The sequence below is a fragment of the Teleopsis dalmanni genome, chromosome 1, assembly GCF_002237135.1.
Source record: "Teleopsis dalmanni isolate 2A chromosome 1, ASM223713v2, whole genome shotgun sequence".
Lineage (NCBI taxonomy): Eukaryota > Metazoa > Arthropoda > Insecta > Diptera > Diopsidae > Teleopsis > Teleopsis dalmanni.
Genome location: NC_051846.1, coordinates 147466629 through 147488149, shown reverse-complemented (window position 1 = coordinate 147488149; position 21521 = coordinate 147466629). Strand labels below are relative to the sequence as shown.

At 29.9% G+C, this 21521-nt stretch overlaps 5 protein-coding genes across 5 annotated transcripts; 1 reads left to right on the top strand and 4 right to left on the bottom strand.

Moving 5' to 3' along the window:
- Positions 1–4592: 4592 nt before the first annotated feature.
- Positions 4593–5596, bottom strand: LOC119669265 (farnesol dehydrogenase-like). Its single transcript, XM_038079092.1, has 2 exons — positions 4932–5596; positions 4593–4871 (listed from the first exon to the last, which is right to left on the bottom strand). Exons 1-2 carry the CDS (start codon positions 5505–5507, stop codon positions 4695–4697), a joined length of 753 nt encoding a protein of 250 aa, XP_037935020.1. The 5' UTR covers positions 5508–5596; the 3' UTR covers positions 4593–4694.
- Positions 5597–7662: 2066 nt separating this feature from the next.
- LOC119669263 (farnesol dehydrogenase-like) lies at positions 7663–8578 on the bottom strand. The gene is made up of 2 exons (XM_038079091.1): positions 7953–8578; positions 7663–7893 (listed from the first exon to the last, which is right to left on the bottom strand). The coding sequence occupies exons 1-2, from the start codon at positions 8526–8528 to the stop codon at positions 7717–7719; spliced, it is 753 nt and encodes a 250-aa protein (XP_037935019.1). The 5' UTR covers positions 8529–8578; the 3' UTR covers positions 7663–7716.
- An 895-nt stretch (positions 8579–9473) lies between these two features.
- On the bottom strand, positions 9474–10409 carry LOC119669262 (farnesol dehydrogenase-like). The gene is made up of 2 exons (XM_038079090.1): positions 9782–10409; positions 9474–9721 (listed from the first exon to the last, which is right to left on the bottom strand). The coding sequence occupies exons 1-2, from the start codon at positions 10355–10357 to the stop codon at positions 9545–9547; spliced, it is 753 nt and encodes a 250-aa protein (XP_037935018.1). The 5' UTR covers positions 10358–10409; the 3' UTR covers positions 9474–9544.
- A 1581-nt stretch (positions 10410–11990) lies between these two features.
- On the bottom strand, positions 11991–12830 carry LOC119666410 (farnesol dehydrogenase-like). The gene is made up of 2 exons (XM_038075689.1): positions 12219–12830; positions 11991–12167 (listed from the first exon to the last, which is right to left on the bottom strand). Exons 1-2 carry the CDS (start codon positions 12792–12794, stop codon positions 11991–11993), a joined length of 753 nt encoding a protein of 250 aa, XP_037931617.1. The 5' UTR covers positions 12795–12830.
- Positions 12831–17180: 4350 nt separating this feature from the next.
- LOC119666409 (odorant receptor 74a-like) lies at positions 17181–19703 on the top strand. The gene is made up of 6 exons (XM_038075688.1): positions 17181–17530; positions 17636–18091; positions 18193–18292; positions 18357–18458; positions 18569–18748; positions 19635–19703. The coding sequence occupies exons 1-6, from the start codon at positions 17181–17183 to the stop codon at positions 19701–19703; spliced, it is 1257 nt and encodes a 418-aa protein (XP_037931616.1).
- The last annotated feature ends 1818 nt before the right edge of the window (positions 19704–21521 follow it).

The following is a 21521-nucleotide window of genomic DNA, read 5'->3' as shown; positions in this document are numbered from 1 at the left end:
TTCTCTTATTTTTCAGTAGTTTTTGGCTCTTAGATACTTTTCACGGTGACTGTGCTATTTTCGAATTATCCCACGTTAATACACTACAAAATATTAGTCACTCAACTTTTTAAGTGCTTATAAACTCGGTAAAATTATTATTGTATATGGCTTATCAGTGAAATTGATAAAATTCAGTATGTTTAAATCTACTGAATTAGTTAAGAAAATAGTAAATTTTAATAAATGCAATTTCGTCCTATGATTAGAAATGGTTACGATTTCAAAATTTAAACTAACTCTAAAAAACACTACTTTAAAGTAGTCTTCTTAATATATTGTTAATATCAAGTCCATGGCTTATATTTTTATGGGCAATCGGTTTGCAGCTTAATCCAATCTCTAAAAGCCTATTCCATATCATTGCCAAAATTCACAGCAAAGTGACTCTTTGACATTGAGTTTAACGTTTGCGTTGTTTGTAAGTTGTCTTCTGCGGTCCTCTTAAGGATTCACCTGATCTGCTTATAATCAACACTAATTTTTGGTAACACAACGGCCCAATATTTGAGCTCAAGTGGTCTCTAGTGTATAAGTCTGCTACTCTAACCTTACCTAATCGATGTCTAATGAATGGTATTGTACATTATTTGTATATAAAATAAAAATTTAAAAAGTTTAGTACAGTATAGTTGCAAACAAATAAATTTCTTGGAAGCCTAAATAAATTCGCTTTCTAGCAGTATGCAGATAGATCAACTCAAGCTCATAAAATAATTATTCAAATGATATCAAAGACAAACAATCTTAACAATCTTAAAAACAAGAAGCACAATAGCTCCTACTTCTTTATCAGCTTAATTATCCTAGATTTTTTTATTGAATTTTATTGAAGCATACATTGGAATAAAAAACAACGGACTGCTAGCTTTTGAGAGAACAGAAGTCTACAACAATAATTGATCGTTTCTACGAGTATTATTCACCGGACCTAACAGATCACGGATAATCTGTGACAGAGAGTCAGAGACGGAAAAAAGCCAAAATGTAAGCTGCTGAAGACATTTAAATTTCTGACGACGACACGAATTTTCGATATAGCACTCTCTTCTTGACCTCAGATCTGTTCTACTGAGATACACTTTACTGTAATTTAACGGTTACATCAGCCATTTAGCCTGGCTATAATTTAGATTGCTACACCAATAGTGAGTTCTTCCAGCTAATGTACTAAGGCATATGTCAAGGTTATCAAACCTTTAGCTGATTTTTTATAACTAATCGGTAATTGCATGCAAATCAATAACTATTATACCATATATGATCACTATATTATTTATATGATGCAGAAGCCCTATAACAGCTTATGCAAAAATCTTCAATACTGAAGTACTTAGATATAGCTACATATATTTAGATATATATATATAATATATATTTTTTCAAAAAGCCGTGCCAATCGAATCAAAAGTTATTGATATATCAAACTCATAACTTTGTAGCATGGAAGAAAAGTTTTAATTTTCTTTTAAGACCCAATTATTAATAAGAAAAACTGTCTTATTTATATATTTAAAAATATTATAAACAGCGGAACCTTAACGTACAATTATTCAGTTATTCACAAACTTTAGATTACAAATAATTTTAATATATTAAGCATATATGCAAAAATGTAAATAAAGGGCATTTAAATCTATATATAATCTGTATTTATTCATTGGTGAATGACTTCAGTTACTAGAGCAATAGAATCAACTTATTCAACTCATTAAGTTGTATATGAGATATATATAAGTTATATTAGTTATATATGTGAAATATATATGTATAAGTTATATACACATAATATTTGAACTGATAATTTTCAATTTTTATAAGTTCACTATTGCTGATCACATCCAAATCACTTTAACAAATTTTTTTTCTTGTGAATTATTAAAACTAAATTATTTATTTTGCAAAAATATATATAGCAAAAAATACTATATAAATTAAAATAAGATTCATTATATTATTAATTAATATATTATTCATTATATTCAAATATTTTTAAATAATGCATATTATTATCAACTACATCTTATTTCCTGTAATCAGAGATAAGTACTGCATTTCCAATTAAAAATTGAAACAGTAATGCATATTCATATCTTATTAATAAATTTATTTAAATAAAAACAATTAATTACAACAGCAAATATATAACCGGTATCATTATATTAAAATCAACAATTGTTGAAAATGAAATTTTAAAATGGACTTGATTATCACAACGTCAAATTAATTCCATAATAAATGCACGGTTCGCTATCTCGAAATAGACTTAAGTATTGATAATTATGCGTTCTCCAGTAAATAATTGTTTATTTATACTATACAAAAAAAATTATGGTTTTATTATAAAATTTAATAATATACATTACTTGTAATTGATGTTATCGTTAGATACCAGCATTATTCACTAGTATATCAAAGTAAGCCAGATTTATTTCAATTCAATCAAATGAATAATTAACCTAATCTTCACTCGAAACTGACGTGTATATAATGTTGTTTTTTCACCTTAACCACTTATTCCTAACCACTTATTAGATCTTCAACACATTGACACGATGTCCCAAAGTCTTTGACTATTGTAGCACCAAAACCCGAACTGGCTCCGGTCACTACATTTACTTTATTTTGCTAATGTTTCATTATTTTTTTTTTTGATTACTATCTAGGTTGATACATATCATATGTATCATATGTACATATCATCATATGTATCATATGTAACATATGTTTCATAACGTTTTCAAGACGGTCACCTAGATTCTCGAAGCACTTCTTAATTTGTTCTCAATGCGTGTTAATTCGATCACAGTACTTTAGTAAGGTAGGTTTCAATAAAGAATAGATTAAACAACATATTTAAATCTATACGCGAATCCTGTAAATCATTCAATCAGAGCAATATAACTAAAATCAAGCTTGTGATTTTACATGAATCTCTAATCACTTTGCAAATTTCTATAGTCTATAGCCAACATAAGATTGAATATTTGTAATCAGACATACAATATGTGTATAAAACTTTCCAGTTCTTAAACAATAAATCCAGGAATGCTGACCACAAGTAACCTAGACAACGTCCATAGTAACGTTTAGTATGAATTTCAATTTTAAATATCTATATATCCTAAATATATATCCTAAATATATATATATAAGTATGTATACATATATATATATATATATATGATTAACTAAAAATTGCTTTTTATACAATTTTGACTTTTCAAAGTATATATTGCTTGACTATATCTGATTAATTTGAATAATAGTTGTGTGTGAATTTGGATATTTCTCTTTCTAACAATAACTTATTGAAAAGCATAGTCAAGATTCTTATACTTCGACTTCAGTACCAACAGTTATAAATTAAATTCGATTTATTTAAAAATTGTTAAACTATTTAGCGAATCAATATATAAAGACAGATAGAAACAGATATTCATGAATCATGTATCTTGCCTATTAATTAATAAAATATATATTTTTATGAAGTGTCCAATATCTTAACAAGTACATATTTTATAGCCTGCACAAAAAACAATAAAATAGTTAGACTGTAAGACTATTCCTCGTATAAACGATGAATATAAAACATTTGTGTTTATTTTGAATTTGATATGTAGATGCAGAATTGCATGGACATAAAAACAGAAGATATTTTTAAAGTTAATAAAAAATGTTTATTTACACAAAAACACATGTAACCATATGTTTTTATATTTTACATTTCTCATTATTTTTTTTATAATGAATTAAATAATAACCAGAATTTATTGAAAATTTGATTAAAGAAACACAAAGTCTTCTTTGCCGCTTTTGTCAACCCATCACTGGGTTCGGAGATCTATGTGAATTTGTGCTAAAAAACAAAGCTTAAGCATATTCAGCTATTCAGCACATATAAAAAAGTAAAATATAATAATTCTGGAAAGGAGAGGGCTTAACCTTAATCATTAGCCTCCTTTTTAAGAAATCACATTTAAAAATAACATTTTTAATATCAAAACAGTAACCTACATAGCGACTAGAGCACATATAAACCTTCAAGTTTTCATATAAATTCATATAGTTAGGTTCTTAATTTTCATCCGATTTATGCACATTTAGATTAAATAAATAAATATGTGTCAAACAATATAAATATTAGTTGCTGTAGTTAATCACTGTGTGATCATTTTTGGAATATTCATTAAAAAAGTTGTAGGAACAGATATGAAAATCACAATGACTACACAAATTTTTCCATAAACATGGCGTCATCAGCTATCAGTCATTTAAGTTAAGTATTTCAAGCATTCGTTCTCGAATTTTCTCAACTGGAATATGTTTATCAAACTCACAACACTTAAGTTTTAAATAGATTAATTTAGTAGCATATTATAGTAAGTATTGAAATTTATTATATTGCTAATGACGTATGGTATGACGTATAATTAAGCTAATAGCTTTCAGTATACAATATCTTTGTCTTCAACTATAGCTGAAAAATGACAGAAATGAAATCTTTTTGTAACAACAAATAAAACTATTTTTTTTATTTAAAATTTTATTCAAATTTATTTAAAAATCATACAAACGAACACTTTACGAACACTACAAACTATTAGAATATTTTTTATTTAAATTGAAATTAGTTACTTCTTGTTTTTGCTTTATTAAAACATTTCGCCTACAGGCTTTATGGTTAACTCATGAATTTGCACATGGGGAGGTGTAGAGATTGCGAATAAAACTGCATTAGAAATATCTTCAGATTGCAATATACGATCGGACATCATTTCCTTAAATTGATCAGGAACAATCTCCGTTGCAACTAATCCAGGGCTAATACTCTAAAAAAAAATTAAAAATTAATAATATTTCATTAAATTCAATCTTCTCATAAAACGTACAGTGATCTTGACTTTAGTTTCCAGATTATTAAATTCTTGTCGATAAATTTCTGTCATTGCAGTCACGGCAAATTTCGATGGTGCGTAAATATTGCCAGACGGTGCCTTAAGTATGGTACTATTTAAAACTTGATGACCAACAATACTGTTTATAATTAAAACATGTCCATTGAAATTACGTTCTTTCATTGATTTAAATGCACGTTTGGTACAATATACCACACCCATGACATTGGTCTGTAGAACTTCTTGCACTAAATTTGTATCAATTTCAGATAAATTTCCTTGTTTGTAAATGCCAGCATTGTTGACTAAAATATCAATTCCACCCAGATTCTTTTCAATCCAATCAAATGCTTCATTCACTGAATCCTCATTGGAAACATCACATTGACGTGCATGTAGATTTTCTTTCTTTCCCTTAGCAACTTGTTCTTTAAGTTCTTCAACACGTTGTACGCGACGTGCCAATCCAACAACAATTAATCCAGCATTGACTAAGTCTTTGACTACCGCAGCACCAATACCTGAACTGGCACCGGTTACTACAGCTACTTTATTTTGCCAACGGTCCATTTTTATTTTATTTTTTTTTTTTTGTGTTGAAATTTGCTTGAGATATAACTTTATTCACTTTACAACGGCGAAACTGAAACTGATTCGATGTAAATTATTTCCGAAATATTTATACCTTGTTTTTGTGTATATCTAGAGAGATTTTCATTTATCTCATATTGCTGTGATTTGTTGTAAATACATACTACTTTTATACTCATTTTATACTCATTGTCAAATAGCAGCTGGAACAAAACGTTACTCTTACAATGTCTTAAGCGCTTATAAAGTCTATGTAAATTCTTTCATCATTGACCTGAAACTCTTTAGTCACCGAAGAACTAACCTCTTTAATGGTGGAAGTGAAATCTTGAAACTTATAGCAGTCTCACGTATTTTTCCTACTCTTTGCTATCAAGCTATTAAAATTCTCTCTTAATTGATCGAAATTTATGGATCTGTAATAGAGCTTTACTGGGATTTCCTTTCCCATGATTTTTCAAATGGAGAAAAATTTTGTTTAATAAATGTATATGGCAAAAGATTTAAATTTCAATCATAGCAATCAAAAGAGCAGACTTTTTTGAAACAGCATTGTAAACGATTTATATATTTCGTGTCATTTCATATATGATCCCATGTAAATAAAATTAATCAGATATGCGTATATGGTATTTACTAAATACACTACTTACCTGCCTTTGTCCAAAAATATTGTTACAGAAAAACTTGAAACAGACATGAATTTTTAGAACATCGTTAGTGATTTAAGAGAGCATTTAAGAGAGTACTTTACAATTTCTCTGATATACTCTTCAGTACTATATTTGTAATATCTTGAGCGATTGCTGAATATGGTTTACGTCAGACAAAAGATAACAATGTGCATAGGTATTATGAAATGCGTGCACCGCAATGTGGTTATAGATATTTTAATCAATTTTTTTTATGTTTAAAATATGTCTATTTTGTGAAAAATTTAAGAAAATTTTTAGACTCTAGACAGCATTATGTTATAACTACTACATATAACAATGTGAAGTGTGGCTAAAAATTAGGAAAGCTATGTGAAATTTAATGTATTTTATTTCATATAGTTTCTTGCATATATATGTATATGTATTTCTAAAAATAGGTTTTCTACAGAAACTAGTATATAAACTTCAGACATATATAAGCCATACTCAAATCTGGAATAAACTATATGAAATTTTGTCTATCAAAAAACAAATAGAAACAAATTAATAATCTAAATGTGTAGCGTTTTCAAAATAATCAGAATCTAATACATAGCAAAATATTTAATCAGTCATAAAAAATATATGTTTTAATAAAAACGCATTTTATTTTATAAAACTAAATTCTTCAGCCAAAAATATTTATACCGAAATAAATTATTTTCAGTGAGATCAGCGAGTAAACAGTACGCAATATCATTGAACTGGGTTAGATACAACTAAGCAATACATTGAACAAAGAACAGAATTATTCTCAGCAAATTAACAAACTGATATCATTAAAAAGAATTCAAAAACATGTCCACCATAATTTTCTAGGAGCAGTACAGTACAAATAGTAATCTACAAGGTGCTACGAAAAATCCAAACTAACCGGGCCTAGCGACACTTTATCATGGACGTAAATTCTGGACGTAGCTAAAATCGAAATGGCAAAATTCGTTTCGGTGCTGAGAGATCACTAACCATGGAACAGCTATGTTGGAGAGTGTGTATCTCTTTCAACTATAGGTGAGGAGTTGCGAAGAGCAAAATGAAAATGAAACAACTGAAATCATTTTTAGAAACACCTAAGTCTGGCAAAAGTAAAACACTTCGCCGTAGACGTCTAAGAAATCAGAAGCCTGGCAGACAGCCTAAATATAGATTCTCAAAATATAATCCCATTTTTTAACTGCATATTTGGATTGTAAAGCTACGACTTTTACACCAAAACGCTGTCTATGCATTGGAAGGGCAGAAGAGTTAGCTAATCGATACTAAAAACAGCCAACTTTTAAGAAGATAATCCTAAACAACCTATTTCATACAAATTAGACATTGTAAATATGGCGCATAAAACAAATATTTTTATTTCATATAATTTCAGTTTTATTTAAGTATATTTATAATTTTTTGAAATTAGTATTTCACTATAAATATTACTATATATCTTTTGTTATATCATTCTCAACAAATAATTATTTCATTTATCACATATGATTATTTTAAACTTAAAGGACTTCTCCTACCGGCTTAATAGTTAACTCATGAATTTGCACATGCGGTGGTGTGGATATTGCGAATAGAACTGCATTAGAAATATCCTCGGGTAGCAATGTACGACCCAACATAGTTTTTTTTAACTGTTCCGGAAGCATCTCCGTTGAAACTAATCCAGGGCTAATACTCTGTAGAACGAACACAATTTTTATCAATTTTTTAAAATTTGCAACTTATTAGGACCTACAGTTATTTTAATCTTAGTTTCCAAATTATTGAATTCTTGCCGATAAACTTCTGTCATAGCAGTCACAGCGAATTTCGATGGCGAGCATATATTACTGGATGGTGATTTGAGAATTGCAGTATTTAACACGTTATGACCAGAAATACTGTTTATTATTAAAACATGACCATCAAAATTACGTTCCTTCATTGATTTGAATGCACGTTTTGTGCAATATACCACGCCCATAACATTGGTCTGTAGTATTCCCTGTAATATATTTGTGTCTAATTCACATAAATTTCCTTCCTTATAAAGACCAGCATTATTCAACAGTATATCTATGCCACCTAGATTCTTTTCAATCCAATCAAATCCTTCATTCACTGAATCCTCATTGGAAACATCACATTGACGTGCATATAGATTTTGTTGCTTTCCCGCAGCAACTTGTTCTTTAAGTTCTTCAACGCGCCCTACACGACGTGCTAAACCTACGACAATCAAGCCAGCATTGACTAAGTCTTTGACTACCGCAGCGCCAATACCCGAACTAGCACCGGTCACTACAGCTACTTTATTTTGCCAACGTTCCATTATTGTTTTTCTGATTTTTGTTTGAGATAAGATTTCACTTGTTCACTATACACCGACGCAATCGAAACTAAGTCGAAAGTATTCAACTACAAAATATTAATAGATTATTTTGTGATTTTAATTAAAGAGATTTTCTCTTATATTTTTGCCATGCTTTTTAGACTTTTTAGTTGATTTTTTACACATATTTCTAGGGTCTCATGTGGACTTCAAATCATAAACCAAATATTCTACCATTAGAGAATATTATATTTCGATTTCTTGAATGAAATGTAAATTTAATGAAAATTCTTCTTTTATTTGAACGAATCCATCTCAAAACCCAAGTAAAGAACAAGTTTTTTTAACGTGTCACAGTGTAACGGATTCTTTCTGCTCTTCAGTTTAGTTAAGAGAACGAAATAAATAATCAGATAAGAAAGTGACTAGGAATAATTGGAGACAATATTTAACTGTGTGAATTGTTATCAATTATGAATTTTTTGAAGTTTGCCAGATTAAAATTAGCCTTGGCCTTTCAAGGCAAATGCAAATAACTTATTTTAAGCCTGACAGTGCATCAAGCTTATTTGATACAAATAAGTGCTTAATTGATTAATATATTCTTATAAAAATTTTTAAAACCATCTACGCGTATAATAGTTAAATAAAAAAAATTATTTTATATACTGACAAGACTCTATTTTAACTCTGTGATTATATCTGAAGAGCATTCTTTGCAACACTATTGTGATGTGCGAGAGTTCAGACGTCAGTTTTTTATAATAACTACAATGACGTTTGGAATTGTTTAATCAACGTTTAAATTATTGTCAAATTTTTTAAAGACAAACAAGATATACTTATCACTAATGAAGCAGTAATTTTTTTAATCTTTTTAATTTTCAATTTTATTTGATACTATTTTTAATTTATTACAGTAAATGCTTTTCACTATATATAAACATAATAACCATTTGTTCTCATATTAAGAACAAATAATTTAGTAAATATTACTTTAAATTTATTTTTTAAACTTAAATGATTTCTCCTAGAGGTTTGATTGTTAACTCATGAATCTGCACATGCGGAGGTGTAGAGATTGCGAATAAAACTGCATTAGAAATATCCTCCGCCTGTAAAATACGATCAAACATCATTTCCTTAAGCTGTTTAGGAACTATATCCGTCGATACTAGTCCAGGACTAATACTCTGTAAATTCAAAACAACACATATATCTATTATATACATTTAGTTATTTGTAAAACTTACAGTAATCTTCACTTTTGTTTCCAAGTTGTTAAATTCTTGTCGATAAATTTCTGTCATTGCAGTCAGAGCATATTTTGACGGTGGATACATATTACTTGATGGTCCTTTTGAAAAAGCACCACTTGCAACCTTATGACCCAGAATACTGTTTATTATTAAAACATGTCCATTGAAATTACGTTCTTTCATTGATTTAAATGCACGTTTGGTACAATATACCACACCCATGACATTGGTCTGTAGTATATCTTGCACTATATTTGTATCAATTTCAGTTAAATTGCCTTGTTTGTAAGCGCCAGCATTGTTGACCAGTATATCTATTCCACCAAGATTCTTTTCAATCCAATCAAATGCTTCATTAACCGAATCCTCATTGGAAACATCACATTGACGTGCATGTAGTTTTTGTTGGTTCTCCTTGGTGACTTGTTCTTTAAGCTCTTCAACGAGTTGTACACGACGTGCCAATCCAACGACAATTAATCCAGCATTAAGTAAGTCTTTGACTACCGCAGCACCAATACCCGAACTGGCACCGGTTACCACAGCTACTTTATTTTGCCAACGATCCATTATTATTTTTATTATATTTTTATGAATAAACTCTTAAATTGTTCACTTTAGACTTTCAAACCTGAAACTGAATAAATTCAACGAACTCCAATGTTTTTATAGCTAATTTTGTAATTTTATTTAAAGAGCTTTTCTCTTATTTCTCAGTGCTTTTTGTGCTCTTAGATAATTTTTGTGATGACTTTGCTATTTTCGAAGTAAATCTTATTGAAAATATTACTCACTTGATTTTTTATTTAGTTTTAATAAAAACTGTTATAAGAATAAAAATTTTAAAATTTATTTTAATCTAATTATGAGTTTAAAATTATTAACAGAAATTATAACTTCAAATAAATACAATATTTAAAATATATCACATATAAGAAGACTTTTCAAAGTTCCATGGTACATTAAGACGAACGAATTCCTCAGGAACATCAAGATTGATCCCATCAAAAAATACATAAAAGATAGACCCCTGAAATTATTTGCGAAAACTTACAGACTTACTAACACCGCGTTATCAAATCTCAAAATAGTTTCGGACTCCTCGGGGAGACATGCCGATCTGTGGTCAATTATTGCTTAGTCTGATGAAGTGATAAACAATAATCCAGACAAGGCATAAAGAGAGATTTTGAAAATACCTCGAGTTTATAAAGAGTAAAAGTACTCAAGTGCACCGGCTCAAAACAGCTTCAACATAATAATTTTCACATAATATATTATAATTAAGGAAGTTTAATATGTAGAGAAGCACACGTCTGTAGTTCCTACAGTAATATGTGTTGTATTTGATCCGATGATCTAGCTGGCTTATGATTTAGTTCTAATATTGCACCGTATCTAAATTTCATTTCATTAAACTTTCATAGCAAATTACCAAAACTCCAAAGTGCGAACATACAAGTCAAGTATAGCTTTCGGTCAGTTGGCTAATGAACACTGTCTCTGAGCTTCATACTTTGAAGAGACGAGTTCAGCCCTTTATACTTGCAATCTCAAAAAAGTATTTAATAATAATTAAATATAAGAAATAATTCAAAAGACCACTAATGATAGGTATTTAGAAATACTCGAAACAGCTGTATCAAAAACAGCTGGTCAGCCAAAAATTCATAAAAACTTTTGTTGTTGCAATTCAGTACTTTTCGAAATCTCTCTATTAAGTACATTAGATTCTATTAAGTAAAATAGTCACTTTCTTCATAACTGAAGTTAAAATTCAAATTTAATAACTTTTAAATTTATGTTATTAAGAATAATTAATTCATACTACATAAATAAAACCGGTATCATTATAATAAAATCAACAATTATCGAAAATAAAATTTTAAAATAGACTTGATTATCACAACGTCACATTTATTCCATAATAAATACATGGTTCGCTATCTCAAAACATTTTTAAACATAGATAATTATTAGTTCTCCAGTAAATAAGTTTTATTTATGAAAACAACAAAAATAATCTTTAAGCTTTTGCTCAAAATTATAGTCAAAGACTAAATTAGGGTCGCGTGGTAGAATATAATCTAAAATCGTCTCTGTATTTATAATAAATATTTTTTATTATTTTTTATAAAAAACATTGTAAACTGCTATAAAACAGAACTTTTAGAGTTTGTACATAATTTTACATATTTTTAATCTAAGATATTTCTCCAACAGGCTTTATGGTCAGCTCATGAATTTGTACATGAGGCGGTGTTGATATAGCAAATAAAACTGCATTAGAAATATCTTCGGGCTGTAATATACGATCAGCCATTCTCTGCTTTAAGCCATCTGAAACAAGTTCAGTTGAAACCAAACCAGGACTAATGCTCTGTAAGAAGAGTTTATAATAAGAACAATTTTTTTATCTAATACAACATACTGTGATCTTGACTTTTGTTCCCAAGTTGTTAAATTCCTGTCGATAAATTTCTGTCATAGCAGTCACAGCAAATTTTGATGGTGCATACATATTAATTGATGAGGATTTAAGAGCTGTAGTATTTTTCACTCTATGACCAGCAACACTGTTTATTATTAAAACATGTCCATTAAAGTTATGTTCCTTCATTGATTTGAATGCACGTTTAGTACAATATACCACGCCCATAACATTGGTCTGTAGAACATTTTGCACAAAACTTGATTCAAGTTCACATAAATTTCCTAGTTTAGAAGTACCAGCATTGTTCACTAATATATCAATTCCACCTAGATTCTTTTCAATCCAATCAAATGCTTCATTAACCGAATCCTCTTTCGATACATCACATTGACGTGCATGTAGATTTTGTTGTTTTTCCTTGGACACGTGTTCTTTCAGTTCTTCAACGCGTTCCACACGACGTGCCAAACCAACAACAATTAATCCAGCATTGACTAAGTCTTTGACTATAGCAGCACCAATACCGGAACTGGCACCGGTTACCACAGCTACTTTATTTTGCCAACGGTCCATGTTTATTTTTGTTTCTTGTTTTTTGTTTTTTTGGTTTGAAACGTATATATGGACTTATGTGTTTACTTAACACCACCGAAAACATTACTAATGAATTTGTATCAAAACTCAAACTTTTAAAAGCTAAATTGTGGGAGAAGATTTGCAAGTTTTTATTAAATATATGCTTCTGGAAACTTTGATAAGTCTTAATGTCTGTATAAAAATATTTTTATTCACTTTATTAATGAATTCAAAAAATTTAAATATGTTTATTGCCGAGCTTTTGGACCTTTTTTAGTTGTAAGTTATTTAAAACGATGTAAAAAATATTTAAATGAAAACACTCATTTTATTTGTTAATATCAAATAAGAACTTTAGTTCATTAATTTAAAACAGATGTTTCAGTCTACTTCGTAAGCCAGCATCAGTATCGTATTTTTTTTTTGTTATTTTTTTTATTAATTAATATATTATTATTTTATGATTATTTTTTTATTATTTATTATATTATTCTATTAACAAAAGTAAAAACATTAAAAATCATATCAGATAAAATTATAAAAACCAAAATGTTAAATGACAACCATTGTTCTTCTTTGTCAAATTTTGGACCGGTGAGTAGTAAATTTGTCCCAACCTTCTGTGCCAGTCTTGTAAGTTAGTTGTTGATCATCTGGAACGTTGTCAGTTGATTATTTTTACATTATCGAAATAAGTGGAAATTAAATAACATTTAATGCACTGTTTTGTTAGAACGGTTTCTTGATCAGTATCCTATCTACTATCTATGACTTTCCAAATCATTTTAGTGTACAACGATTCTCGTTCGAAGTTTATTTTCAGGTTTGCTAACATATACCAACAGGTATCCAAGTTTTTATACCAAATAATGTTCATTAATCTAATTTATTAGAATTTTTGTTTTGGAAAAAAGTTAGTTTGTAGCCAGCTCCGAAGCTTCATACATTAGATATAATGTATGAATGTATGATATGGAGGTAATATCTGACAATATCGTTCAAAAAATTCAATATCGTTCATTAATAATATTCGTCCATTTGAAAGAAAGGAACAGTGATGCAATCAAATCGGAAATAAATTCTGTTTACGACAACCTAGCCATTGTTGTATCTCGCTAACAACAATTACATATTAGAAAGCTGAATTTAAACATGGTCACTCGAGTGTGTTTGATGAGGAACGTTCTAGTCATTCAAAAGAGGTCACAACTGAAAAAACTCTGAAAAAATCCAGGATATTATGTTGAATGATCCAAAAATAAAATTGCGTAAGATAGCAGAAATGACAAACATATTATATGAACGTGTATCGTATATCTTATATGTGTACTTGGGCATGAAAAAGATTTCGGCAAGATGGGTGCCGTGTTTGCTTACAATTGACCAAAAACGACAACGACTTCGTCAATCAAAACATTGTTTTAAAATGTTTATGCACAAACTAACTGTGAGCGTCGAGTAGTAACATTGATAAAACATGGATCCATTACTTCACTCTTGAAGAAAAACAACAAACCGGAGAATGGGTAGAGCCCGGAAGTAGTGCTCCCAAACGACCATGAGCTTAACGATCAGCTGGAAAATTTTTGGTGTCCCTATTTTGGGATTTAAGTAAAAAAATATTCATAGACTATTTGGAAAAATACAAAAACAATAACATTAGACTACTATCGCATATTATTGTATTGATTAAAATGAGGAAATGAAGTAAAGAAGTGACCATATTTGTCGAAGAAAAAAATTTTGTTTTTGCAGGATAACGCACCCGCTCACACATCAATGGAAAGCATGACAAAATTTAATGAATTACGATACGAATTGCTTCCTCATCCAATGCATTCTTCAGATTTGGCTCATAATGAATATAATATGTTTCCAAACTTTAAAAGAGGGCCCCAGGGCAAGAGAAAAGTGATAAAGTGGAATAGGAAACTGAGGTATATTTTGGAGGACTTGATAAATAGCATTATTTAAAAGATATCCAAATGTTGAAAGATGGTTGATTTAAATGTGTCGAGCTGAAAGGGACTATATTGAAGCATAAAATATAATTTTCCAAGCAAAAAATGTCTTTTTATTACTTAGGCCGGGAACTTATCAATCCACCTAGTATATAATGAGCCCAAAAATGCACTTAATTAAAAACGTAAATTTATAAATTTTATTTTAATTTAATTTAAATTAACAAAAACAAACGTTTAACAGAATTTTTGAACTTTTGATAGTTTAAATATTAAATTAAAATATTAGTCCTTAATTATTATTAGATTTTTCTTTTCATTTTTCTTCAACAATTTTATATAAATTAGAAGAAGTATTCTCTTCTCTTATTTGCCAAACTTTTACCACTTCACATTGCCTGCCCAGAACTATAAAATTTCTTGTACGAGTACTACTCTATGGAGGGAAAGTTTTTAACTCAATGGTCAAAATTATCTTACAAATTGTATTTCCGTTAAAGGCTACCACTGCGTTTCCGCAAGACGAGCTACCGAACTGAAACACACTGGCTTGCCTTTGAAACACTTGAATTCAAGGATGAAAAGAGTCCAGATACTTTTCACTGAACGCACATTTGAATAAGTTTAAGTGATTTGACTTAAATTTTAAATACTTTACAGTAAGTTGAATGCAGATGCGATTTTACTGGCGAAGTTTTGTGTTATATGCAAATGTTATTAGAGTATTCCAAATGGAGTTCCCTTGTAAGAAGATTAAGTAAAGCTTATGTATGTTATGTATGCAAATATTTGATATAATTTGTGATTTACGTCAGAGTATTAATTTAAATAATAAAATCAAACTTTTCTATTTATGGTAAACATTAACAGTGCTTGAAGAAAATTTAAGTTATTGCAGAAGATAAGAATTTGTCAGAAGATTTCGAGCGGCTGTGGTACCAGAAAATATCAATGCAGTGCGAGAAATCATTGAGATTGAATCTATCTTCATTACCAGAAGATAGAGGCGTCCTTGGGCATTAATGGGACCTGCATACATGCAATTTTAAATACACATTTGACTGTCAGAAGTATATGTTCCCGTTGAATATCCCATAATTTGACAATCGCTTAATAAAGAAAACGTGTTTATTGGTACGAGAAAATGCTGAAAAAATACAGCCGAGATAACTCAAAACACGCTTCTGACATAACTATAGGTGACAAATCATGGATCTATACCTATGAGCCCGAAATAAAACAGCAATCGACTGTTTGGGTCTTCCAAAGTAAGCAGAGCCCGATTTGCTGCGGGCGAAGCAAATCCAACAAAATGAACGCATGTTTTATCAGATAAACCGATCATGTCGAAACTGTACCACTTGAACAACATAGAACGTAATGTTCTCGGGAAATTAAAGAAAACAAGCCGTCGAAGAAAGATCAACCTCTACCACGTCCATGCGAGCTGCCACACATCAGCTCAAACAAAGGAATTTTTGAGCATTCAAAACGTCCAATTAATAGGTCAACCGACTTACTGTCTCGTCTACAATGACTTCTTATTCCTAAAAATTTTAAAAAAAAATACGGTCAGACAGGCCACTGACTATTTGAAACCCTGATTTTGGAGATACCAACTTTCGAGTAGCAAAACTGTTTCGAAGATTGATTCAATCGAATGTAAAAACATATTGATCACTGATTAATCACTGTATTTTTATTGTTAGGAAGACAAGCAGACAAGAAACGTACTAAACAACAGAAGAAACACGCGGATATGAATATGCGGAGTTTAGGAACATTATTCTATAAAAACTTGCGTCAAATGCAGTAGGGTCGTTGAGAAAACCCAAGCCTTTATTTTTAGACTTCAAACGTTTGCTAATTATCTAGAACTAAGGACGGTTTGCACGTTATGAGTTTGAGTTGAGAGACGTTGAAAGACAATTTCAATGAGCTCGAGAGGCAAAAAGGAAACGATTTCATATATCATGTACCAAAGCGAAATATCTAAACATTTTTATCCCTGATAAAAGTATTAAGATATGAAAAATAGCATTTTATTATTAGTGCTATTGGTACCTTAATCTAAAACCTTAACTATTTCTGAAACATATTACTTTTTCCCATCGTCTTTAGTTGAACTAAGTACAAATTATCATATTCTACTCATTCCCAAATAAACTAATCAAAACAAAATATGCATGTCAAAGGTATTCATTCAACTAATTAAATATTTAAGTATATTTATTAATTAAAATAAAAGCATTCTTAATTGCTTTGAATTACTAATTCATTTATAATTCAAATTCCCTCATTTAATTTAATAGTCAAATTAATTATTTAAATCGTGTGCGTTGGAACTATTTTGAAAATTTCATATAAATATTTGTGCATAAATGCTGAAACTATTAAAAGTGTCCAGTATTTCTATCAAAATATGGGTTACTTCGTGCCTATATTAAAAAATAATAAGCATTTGGTATATCCACTTCAGTTCAACGGCTACAAGTACAATTTCATTTGGCCACTGACTGAAAACTCGCCTTGGTGGCAGAGATGCCTCAAAGGCATTCTCATCTTAATTTCACTCTGCTTTTACGTATTAACGATTGCAGGAGAATATACTTTCGTTCTGGAAAACGGCAACAATATACCAGATTTGGCGGATTGCCTCAGCACAACGTTCATGGGTACACAATACATTTTCCGCATCTCAGTGTGGGTTAAGAGGCAAAATGAGATGCGTGCCTTGTATCGCCGTTTTTATAAGCAAATTTACTTCATCGAGTGAGTTACTAAAAGTATCTGCACCTTGTGACGTACACATAAATGTATATGAGTAAATATAAAACAAAGTTAATTTGCATTCTTTTAACTTTATTTGGCAAGTAGCACAGAAGATGCAGATTTTAATAAGGAAATTAAAAATTACACACGTTTCGTTGATTTCTTTACCAAACTCTACTACGTGCCAATGATGCTGCTCTATATGATGTTCGGCTATGAGTTTTACACCCAGGGTATGGCTTCACGAGATAAACCCCACATATATCGCATGTCCATACATTGGTACGATGCACAAGCGCCGATGCCTTACATCTTCACTGCCGTATATTCGGGCTGGCTGTGCTGGTCATGCGTCGGAGTATGGGCCGCAGATGATTTTTCACTCTGCGTGATGCTATGCCACGCCAGCTACCGTTACAAAGCACTGCAGAAGAATTTGGGCAATCTGCTAAAGGAAGTACGTGAAGAAGCTGCTAAGTGTTTGCAGCCAGCAGATCAATTGCATACAATATTTCGCAGAAAACTATATCAGGTGCTTAGCAGGGAGCAGAAGTTGAAAAGGTAGCGTACAAAATGTTTTCCAATAATTGAAAATTATTACTCAAGATTAAATGAAAATGTTGAAATAAACGCTGAAACGTGCTTGCCATATCAAATTTCAGTTTCATTGATGAAGCCAAACAACATTTCACATACGCAATTTTCTGCTGCCTCTTCTTCGGTGTGCTGTTGCAGTGCGTTGTACTCTTCCAGCTCCAAAGCGTAATATGCAAATAATTTATCTTATTTAATAATTTTTTATTGTTTTATTTTAATCAATTTTAAGTCCACGTTCGGTGTTGGTTGGCTCAAATACATCGCTTGGTTGATATCGCAAGTCTCTGAGCTAATTATGATTGGACATTTTGGGCAAATGCTCATGGATGAGGTATAATTGCATTATTTTCAGAAAACATTACTTCATAATTAATTAGATTAATTAATTTTTGTGTTTAATTAATTTATTCATATATGAGTTTTTTATCTCAAATCACATAGGCATCAGCCATGCAAAACAGTTACTATATGTGTCAGTGGGAGAAATTGCTACCGTATGGCAATCAACTAATGAATAAGTCTCTTATGCTGGATATTAGAAGTGCAATACAGAACGCAGAAACGCCTGTCGTTTTTGATGGCCTACGAATGTTCGCACTATCCCACAGCACTGTGGGTACCGTAAGTTCTACAATTTTTTAATATATAGTTAAAGTCTCCTTTGTTTTTGCGAAAAAAATGAAGTTTATTAGTGAGCAGAGCACCATTATCTGTTATTGACATATTGGCTGGTACGTTTTTTACTATTGGAGAGAACAAAGCAAATAGTAGTAACCAAGTCATATGGTTACTCTATGGATATGGATATTCTATTTTATTAGAATCACTGAATTAATTAACATGAATTGTCATGTTATAGCTTCAAATAATGAATACTGAATTATTGTTCAATTTTTATTCAGCTTCTGTTGCTAAAACATTTATGTAAACATATAAAAAACATTTCCTGGATTATTAACCTGAATCACGCAGTAATCCACATTAATCCTTATTTTAATTGAACTGGATAAGCCAAGTGCATATATTTTGCCAGATATTCACATATCAGACTAATTCAATACTTAAAAACAACAAGAAAAATTACAGATTTCTGAGTCTAAATAAATCTGAGGTCACAGATTATTCATTGATTCCTAACTATATGTGCTTCTGTAAACTACCACTTTTCGAAGATAAAATTCCCCGACACCTGCAGATTCTGTGAGGTGCAGAGTGAAATTATATGCTGGCGCCCTGCGATTGCCAGGAAATAAGTCCAGTACCTTTATTCAACTTTCGTTAATGCAATTGAGGAATAAGTTCTAGAATTGAGAGATATTATTAGGTCTGTCAACTGACTTAATTTTGTAGACGAGTTAACTTAGCATACTCTAGGGATAGCTTAGCACACTCTAGGGAAAATAGCTTTTATAACCAACAGTATCCCATAATCACTTCTAGGAATAATAAAGAATATTATATATATTACACATATTACATTATTAAATAAGTTTATTTATTTTTACAGGCTTTACGTTCGGCTATGTCATACTTTATGTTTCTAAATACCATGAATGATGCTGAGAAACCCAAATAAAAAAATTAACAAAAATAACCACAAATAAACAAAATAATTATAAACATTAATGTGAACAGAAATACGAGTATATATGTATATAAATACATATTTGTTAAACTTAATGTTAAATTAGTTGTAATTATTAATTTTAAGCATGAATAAATTCATGACGTATGAATGTTTATTATTATGCTATAGTGTTTCATTATAATGTAATATATTTATGTAATTTGTAGAAGAATACGCTAAATTACCTTGAACTTTTATAATATACCCAAGTTTAAAAAGAACTTATCAGAGCGTAAGATAAAACTTATCGTCAAGATAATTAAAGCAAATTAGTTTATACAAAAATTCATTTACTCGAGACAACGAAGATATAATAATATTATTATTTTGTACATTATTTTCACATTATTTTGGTTGTTATTAATTTTACATATTAGAATAATATAAAACATTCAATTAGAATTTATTTTGCCATCTTTAAAATAGACCCCATCGTAGAAAATATAATAATGTCATAATAAAAATTGTCATAAAAATGGGTAATCTGTTTAATAGTTCTGCTCTGGTAACACTGTTTCAGTGATATTTCTATAATTATATATTAATATTACAAAAATGTAACACAAACTATAACGTATTTCCCCTACTCCTGAGTTTTGTCCTTTCCACAAGCAAATAGCATACAAGACCAGCAAAACAATTTATTTAAATGTTCGCAGCCTGTGATCCACTGGTTTTTATGGTAAATAGCTGTAGAAAAACGGCGACTTACCACAGATTTCGACATTTTTACATCAGGTACGAAATTCTTCATATCTGGAGTTGGTCTATTCATTTTATGAATTAAACCCTTTTTTTCAGAAGATCGTTTAAAAAAAGATATTTGAATCAAATCTTTAATCACACATGAATCCATTTCTAAATATTACTTTTAACTTCAAATTTCTTTAATTTTATTCTTTACTTTTATCATTTGCTAGTATAAAATTGCAATAATGACTTTGTTTTTGGTTTATTTCCAACCTCTACACAAAAGCAAGAAACTCTCATGCATTCATTTACCCTTTTACTTTGTATTTACTAAGCGCGGTTCAGTTTTTTTACTGAACCATTTGCTCATATAAAACGGCAACCGTGACTTTGATTGTATTTGCATGCTTTGTATGAACTTGCCGTTCAGTTTAGTTGACTGAACCTTTAGTCAAATGTAAAGCGATTTTCGCTCAGTCATTTTTTTCTCTTTTGTATTTACTTTGCATAACATTGGAGGTTCATTTTTTACTGAACCATTTGCTCATATAAAACGGCAACCGTGACTTTGATTGTATTTGCACACTTTGTATGAACTTGGGGTTCAATTTAGTCGATTGAACTTCTAGTCAAATGTAAAGCGATTTTCGCTCAGTCTTTTTTTATCTTATGATTATTTTACGTACATATTTTGTGGGGCTTGTCTTCTCTTTTATTTTTATATTTGTTTGTATATTTTGTGTTTATTCAATATTGAACATAGTCCCAATGTGAATGGTATTTGATTTGCATGCTTTGTAAGCAGCGCGGTGCAGTTTTTATTCTGAACCTTAGTATATTTTAAGAGGAATGTATTTTCTCTTTTATTAATTATAATTAATGTTGGGTGTAACTAACATATGTATATGTGGTTTTGTTTGTATTATACGTTTTGTGTTTATGTTAATATGTTTGGAAAAGTTACTATAAAAAATGATAAGTACCAAAATAGCGAAATTATTTACCTAATAAAAAAAAGATCTAAAAAGGAAGCTTTGTTAAGGTGTTCAGTGAACACTCTGAACCATTCGACGCCTC